Source organism: Calliopsis andreniformis, chromosome 12 (genome assembly GCF_051401765.1).
Source record: "Calliopsis andreniformis isolate RMS-2024a chromosome 12, iyCalAndr_principal, whole genome shotgun sequence".
Classification (NCBI taxonomy): domain Eukaryota; kingdom Metazoa; phylum Arthropoda; class Insecta; order Hymenoptera; family Andrenidae; genus Calliopsis; species Calliopsis andreniformis.
Window position 1 is genome coordinate 19835998 of NC_135073.1, and position 7972 is coordinate 19843969.

Genomic DNA, 7972 nt, shown 5'->3' on the forward strand with positions numbered 1-7972 from the left:
GTAATTTGAAAACGTGGGAAAAACGAGAAAATTAAATTTAAAGCAGTTTGAATATTTGAAAGGAAGCTGGCCATCTTTAAGCGCGCTATGTCATATCCGTTTTGTTCGTGCAACAGAGACAGAGAGGGGTTAAGACAAAATAGGTTTCTTGATGGCACATAAGAAACTGTGAATCTCGTTAAATTGTTAGAAGCAGCAGTCGACGATTTGAAACAAATTGATTATATATAACGTTAATGGCAGAGGAACACGTTTATGGGTATAATCCGCCACCCGGAGTTGACGGAGAATCTGTACGTAACTACTTTGACAGTTTGACAAGTATAGGTTGGATTTTTGATTCATAGACTTCAGAAAGGGTGTTACTTATTTCAAGAAAGTTGTTGATTTTATAATTAAAAATATTGTTTAATCAATAACACTATTTTTTCTTATACTATAAAAAATTGCGGCGCACACTGTTTTTGAAAGATTTGTTTATCATGAATTGCATTTGTTAATGTCAGTTCTTTTATATTTAAATACATTGTGTATTTAATTATAGACTAGAAGAGTTTTTGGTTTTAACGGTTTAAGTCTATATTTGTGTAATTTTGTCTTTTGAATGTATGTTTTGTGTTATTAATAAGTGAAATATTTAAACTCTATGTTTATTATGCATAAGAATACGAAGATGAATAAAAAGTTGTTTTACAACTATTTTGAAATAAATAAAATATGCTTTCATTGGCGATTTCTAAAAGAAATTTCAATTTTTATTTGAAATTTATTGACATCTTTACATATATATTCATTATTTTTCTAAAATAAGTTTATTTTATTTATATTGATCAGTATAATAACAAACCTTATATTTAACGTTAAATGAGAATTATTTTGCAACAAATATTTGTTATATTATAATACTTATAGAGAGATGAGACTACTAGCAAGCTGAGGTTAAAGGTAATCGCTGGGCACCAACTAGCTAAGAAAGATATCTTTGGTGCAAGCGATCCTTATGTACGTGTTGACTTGAATACTATAAATGGTGATGAAACTGTGGATTCTGCACTTACAAAAACTAAAAAGAAAACTTTAAATCCCGTTTGGGAAGAAGAATTCATATTTAGAGTAAGTTCATTGTAAATAGTTGATGACAACGTATTAATGATAGAATGTTAAACATTTTAAAAGAATTAATTTTGTCATGTAGGTTAAACCTGTTGACCATAAGTTGGTGCTACAAGTATTTGATGAGAACAGATTAACAAGAGATGATTTCCTTGGAATGGTAGAATTGACATTAGTTAATGTACCTAAAGAACAAGAAGGTCAAACAATCCCTGCCAGACGTTATTTACTTCGACCACGCAGGTAAGTATTTTCCTAATCTATGCTTTGAGCTATGTATTTTTAATATACTTTGACAGTTTAATATATTTAGCTTCTTCTTTTGTATATTTTTTATTCATATACCCTAGATATAATAAAATACCTATAATATTACAGATCATTTTCATTTATTATTCTTTATTTTCTTTTACTTTGTTGCACTGTTCTACATTAACTTATATCTATCCTTTACAAATTCATATTTATTGGCTGCATTTCACGAATTTTCACATCTGTTTCATTCAAATATTTCTTTTGTATTTTTCATTTGCAAATGCAAATTGAATAACTTACGAGGATATGGCTAGTAATCATTCCAGTCAGCGTTCGAGAGTGAAAGGTACCTTGGAAGTATATCATGCATATATTTCCGACTCGTCTACTGCAAATACTGACAATGGAGATGCTGCATCTGACTCAGGAGGATGGGAAATGGTACAACCGGTAAATGTCAATCGTCCTTTGCAAACAGTTATGTATATGTTATGTTCTAAATTAAACAGCTTTCAGTTCCTACTTTTTTATTTCCATGTAAATTAATATCCTTTATGAAATTTGTAGGTAGCATTTGACTCACCTTTACCACCAGGATGGGAAGAAAGACAAGATGCAAATGGGCGAACGTATTATGTTAATCACATAGCACGATTTACGCAATGGGAACGTCCAACAGAAGCGTACGTGATAAATTACATATCTTTGTTTCAATAAATAATACAAATCGAGTAAATGTATATATTCCATGAATATTTTTTTATATTTTATTAATCTTGCAGTAACACTTCACCCACTGGAAATATGACGATTGAACGAAATTTTAGTACTGCAGCAACTGAATTCCAACGACGTTTTCATATTAGTGCGGATAACGAAAACAGACACAGAAGTTCGATTAATCAGGTAATACTAATTATTACAAGTATATCAAAATTTAGGAATTTTATTAAACTTCTAAAATAGATATTTATTTAAATTCTTATATAATATTGATCTTGTTCACACATACGTCATATATTTTGTTTCATATAATATATTCTACTAATATAGTCATTAGATTTTGAAGATTAAATTTACAAAATTAGTACTCTGCTTGCTCTCTGCAATTCCTCTGTCATAGGAGAATATTATCTTCTTTAATCCACATAAGACATATGTGTGAAAAAAACACACACACGCACAAAACATAGAGATTACATAGAGATTCATTACTTCAACTTTTTCCATAATACATCTTTCAGCTATATAAAATAATTGAAATATGTTTTTTTGCAATGAAAAGGTAGAATAAAATTGCGATTTATATAAATGATACCGCTACTACTCGTCATTGTCTGTATTTATTATAAAATAATTCATATTAAAAGGGATAGTGTTCATGGAAGTTGATAACGGTTTATCGTTGATTGTTTCAAACGGGCGTCTTATAAGTTAGCTAAATGTCTAGAATTATTTTACGTGTTTTTTAATTGTAGGCATGTATTATATCATAATTATTTATGTATATGACGTATACATGGTAACATGTATGTCATTTTTATGTTGCAATAATAGCAACTACTAACTACCTCATTATATAATTAGACGTGTTAGATATGCACGAATTATTTAACATAAAGTATGATGTATTTGAATGATTCAGCAATGTTAGAAATCTTTTACGAATAGAATAATTAGCATGCAATATCTAGCAATTTTGTGCATGTGTGTGTAAGGATGGTGAAATTCCTCGCGAGGAAGATGAAGATTCAGAAACAAGAGAGTGTGAGGTTGAGAATCATAGGGGAGGGGGTATTGGGGATACTTCTTCAGACTCTGGACATTCTGTCGATCAACGTGGCTACGTTAGCGAATACGAAGAACAGGTACTTTTAAATACAAACATGCAGTCTTTCAATTCTGTAAAACGTTTTTATCCATACTTTGCATTATCAATTTTTTAAAGCTTAAAATTGATTTAAAGAACCACGCTATTTATCACATTACTGTTTATGAAATTTTTTTATTGGTATATTCAAGAGTGTCAAATATAAAACTTCATTATACACTTATGTATGATACACTTACACCTTTACTACCAAGAATATTTAAATTCGTTTTGACAATTCTATAATTTATACTAGTTTTAAGTAGCAACACGTTTCTTTGCATGTTAATTTATAATATAATACTTTTTAGAATTGATACGTGGCATGACTTTATGTTGAATGATTTATTATAACGATACATAATTTTACAATTATTGCATACTTGCATCAGTACAGTTATGTCGTATCTACGTGTTGAATTTCAGTGAGAATTATTTTGAAATGAAAATATCTTAATATTGCTTTTACAGAGTGACGATAATGTTGACAGCCCAGCTGGGTCTAGACGATCATCAGAACAGGTGAATTTAGTTGTTGATAAAAGAAAATTGTATAATATTTCTGTTTGTTTAGTGCTGCTATTTCAACTTTTTGTTATTGTTTGAAAATGTAGATCGAAACCCCGAAACCTACGCTACCTGCATCAAGCGATGAAGGACTACCGCTTGGATGGGGTATGCAAGTAGCTCCGAATGGTAGAGTATTTTTCATTGATCATAATGAAAGGACAACAACATGGATTGATCCTCGGACAGGACGTCCAAGTTCGATACCTAATCATATCGCTCCTTCTACTACACCAAGAAGTGATTTAGATCAACTTGGACCTCTTCCTGAAGGTTGGGAAGAAAGAGTTCACATTGACGGGAGAATATTTTTCATAGATCACAGTATGTTTAAACTTATTTCTAATATGAATTTCAATTATTTCAAGTTTGGTCATACAATCTTTTCTTCCCTTCGCAGATACAAGGACAACTCAGTGGGAAGATCCACGTATGTCTAATCCACAAATTGCTGGCCCGGTCCGTATAATATCTTGTAATATCAAATTATAAATGACTTGTCCGAAGTATTACATAAATGTCACTTTTACAGGCTGTGCCATATTCAAGAGATTATAAACGCAAATATGAATATCTGAAATCTCAGCTGAGAAAGCCTGTAAGTATATGACAGTTTAGAAGATTGCTTTTACAGAAAAAAATTATCCTTGTGTGCAGTAACCACATTGCCCTTTTTCTAGAATAATGTTCCTAATAAATTTGAAATAAAAGTTGGTCGAAGTAATATTCTCGAAGATTCTTACCGTATAATTAGTTCGGTTAATAGAGTTGAGATATTGAAAACAAAATTATGGGTTGAATTTGAAGGAGAAATCGGTTTGGATTATGGAGGACTTGCTAGAGAGTGGTTTTTCCTGCTGTCAAAAGAAATGTTCAATCCTTATTATGGACTCTTTGAATATTCTGCTATGTAAGTCTACACTATAACGAGTTATTTGTGTATACTATAAGTAGTAATTACAATTAAAATATTTATAGGGATAATTATACTTTACAAATTAACCCCTTTTCGGGAGTTTGTAACGAAGAACATTTGAATTACTTTAAATTTATTGGTCGCATAGCAGGTATGGCTGTTTATCACGGTAAACTGTTGGATGGTGAGTTACTTTAATCATATTTATACTAGTAGAAATGCGAACTATTTCATATTTATAGAATAAACGTATATGTGATTATCCTTTATCATTAGCATTCTTCATTCGGCCATTTTATAAAATGATGTTGGGTAAACCTATTGATTTAAAAGATATGGAAAGCGTGGATTCAGAATACTACAATTCGCTATTGTGGATTAAAGAAAACGATCCTAGTGAATTAGAACTCACATTCTGTGTCGACGAGGAAAGTTTTGGTCACACCTCTCAAAGAGAACTTAAACCAGATGGTGCTAACATACCATTAACGGATAAAAATAAAGATGAATACATCGGATTAGTTATACAATGGCGATTCGTGTCAAGAGTTCAAGAACAAATGAATGCGTTTTTAGAAGGATTCAATGCTCTAATACCACCAACGCTAGTCAAAATATTTGACGAACATGAATTAGAATTACTGATGTGTGGTATTCAGCACATTGACGTGAAAGACTGGAAACAAAATACGCTATACAAAGGAGATTATCATGCTAATCATATTGTTGTACAGTGGTTTTGGCGTGTGGTTCTTTCGTTTAGCAATGAAATGCGCTCAAGACTGTTACAGTTTGTCACAGGAACATCACGAGTACCAATGAACGGTTTTAAAGAATTGTATGGTAGCAATGGGCCACAATTATTTACGATCGAGAAGTGGGGCAGACCAGAAAATTATCCAAGGGCTCATACTTGGTAAGTATACGGTTTTAAACTTTTTGAAATTTTAACTCGAGAGCTGAATAAATTACAAAATATAGTATTTCAATTATCAGAACGCATCTGATAATTAATGTTTCCTTTCCAGTTTCAATCGTATTGACCTTCCTCCTTACGAAAGTTATCAACAACTCAGGGAAAAATTGATAAAAGCAATTGAAGGTTCTCAAGGTTTTGCTGGAGTGGATTAGCACGAAATACCCCTTTTCATGATGATATCTGTAATATAATGTACATATATACATACATACATACATACATACATAGGTACATAACTATGTATACTATCTAATACGATTAACTATTTAACAGGATTAACATTTTTTCTGCACTTTGACGAATTAGATGTCTCTTGACTGCTATTTACGACATTGAGACAAATCCAATGAAACGTTACTGTACAATGAATGAAATGCTACTTAATTATTATCAATAACTGAAACGAATTTTCCGCATGATGCACTTTTAAAATTACCAAATGATTCACAAGTAATTGTAAAGACTGCTTTTAGCGGTTGAAGAATTGCAAATTTATTAACCTGTTCACTTACATGTAATTCCATGTTTTGACTGTTGTACCAGAAAAAAGATTTTGGAAACAATTTCGGTCATCACGATAAAAAAATGATTAATCTGATATTAACTGTAAATAATTGAAATAAGGCAATAATCTATAAATTATTCGCTTTGATTTGCTATTAATGTGAAGAATGCCTCATTACTAAAGAAAAAGTATGACTCCATGAATTTAAGAGATAAAATTTGAATAAAAAATGTAAAGATTTCAGAAAAGATGTAAGGTACGATACGTTGCATTAACATTACGGTATTGTAATATAGTAAATTTTAATTGTACGCAAATTATTATAAAAAACAAACGAAAATTGAAAAAAATTTCTCACAATGACGCTGCGTAATTTGCAAATGAATTATACTGTATTATTACTTTAAAATTTCATTATACATTTCTTAAATCGAAATAAAAGCAACTGTTGTGATATCGATTTTTTTAAACTGTATCCGATAGTTTTTCTTTTTTATACGTACAGAACAGTGTTTAGATATTTGACATTTGTGAGTTATGCAGAGTCAGAAATTATCTTATGAATCTAATACAATAATAATGAAAAATGAAAAAAACGTTCTATTAATCAAATACATAAAATCATAAAACTGTACAGGTAGAAGAAAAGACCAGGAAGAGAGTAAAAAATAATTCCATTTATCAAACGATACAACAAGAACAATTATAGGTTGCTGTTGCTACGTAGATGACTTTTTTTATTCTTAATTGGTTTATGGTATTTATTATAAAGTATAATAATTACATTTTTTAATCGAGAAACATGTATAAACATACCTAATCGGAAATGTATTATTTCCTGGAAATAAGCGTATCTGTTACATGACTTAGTCACGTAGCAATTAAAGAAACTGAAAACTGTATTATTACTACGTTACATACTACGTTGTACATAGTATAAAATAAGGTAAAATGATAGATACGAAATTGCTTAAAAAATTATGGAATTTCACCATTTGTACATTTTGACAATATTTAAGAAAAGGATAACAAACATATTAAATTGCATTGTCAAAAAGTGATGTACATTGCATGGATTAATGTTACTTGTAAATGCCTACCTTGTACAATAACAGTTATTCCAAGAATGTAACAAACATTCGAAAAGGTGTTTAGCACTTTAAGCTAACGAAACAACATTCCATCCTGTTTGTACAGCTTATTTTATTGTAAACAGATACGTCCCATTAGATAATAAATATTCTTATTACAATACAAATTTTGTGGCTTTAAATTATAATTGTTCTGGATTTTCTGTATTCCATAGTTTTCTAGGGCTAACATTTTAATTGTGTATTGCTTCGCTTTCTCTCTCTCTCTCTCTCTCTCTCTCTCTCTCTCTCTCTCTCTCTCCTTCTCTCTCTCTCTCTCTCTCTCGTGGATAAATCGCGTTGCACGAATATTATAGTATTATTTTCTATTAACGGAAAATTTTAGCGGCAAATCTCAACTGTTTCTGTTACAGTTATCTGTTTGCATACATATATGTTACTAGATTATTTGTTGTTGAGTTGTGTTTATTTCCTAGATCAGACACTTTGCAAAATATGTTCGTTGTAAGTTCCGGAAAAAGGTGACGTAATGTCTTGTCTAAGATTTAATTGAATCTCGTATTTGATAGATGAACTACAAGTTACGTACTTGCGCGTGTTGTATGTGTTAGGAAAAAATGTGTGACTTGTTCCAATTTGACACTTACCACTTCTTAATTTGTATGTAAATATAATG

At 30.5% G+C, this 7972-nt stretch overlaps 1 protein-coding gene across 8 annotated transcripts; it reads left to right on the forward strand.

The window, feature by feature from the left end:
* The first annotated feature begins 153 nt into the window (after nt 1–153).
* Nedd4 (E3 ubiquitin-protein ligase Nedd4) lies at nt 154–7270 on the forward strand. Of its 8 annotated transcripts, none has more exons than XR_013002957.1 (16): nt 154–293; nt 913–1113; nt 1196–1356; nt 1683–1845; nt 1936–2051; nt 2151–2274; nt 3087–3236; nt 3710–3760; nt 3853–4129; nt 4206–4264; nt 4338–4403; nt 4486–4715; nt 4784–4905; nt 4998–5637; nt 5750–6461; nt 6843–7270. XR_013002957.1 is itself a non-coding variant. In XM_076389035.1 (16 exons), exons 1-15 carry the CDS (start codon nt 237–239, stop codon nt 5850–5852), a joined length of 2520 nt encoding a protein of 839 aa, XP_076245150.1. In that variant the 5' UTR covers nt 154–236; the 3' UTR covers nt 5853–5892; nt 5974–7270. The 8 variants fall into 8 exon arrangements, 6 of the variants coding, with proteins under 6 accessions (XP_076245150.1, XP_076245149.1, XP_076245152.1 ...); XR_013002958.1 differs by having other exon boundaries at nt 5750–5928; XM_076389035.1 differs by having other exon boundaries at nt 5750–5892; nt 5974–7270.
* The last annotated feature ends 702 nt before the right edge of the window (nt 7271–7972 follow it).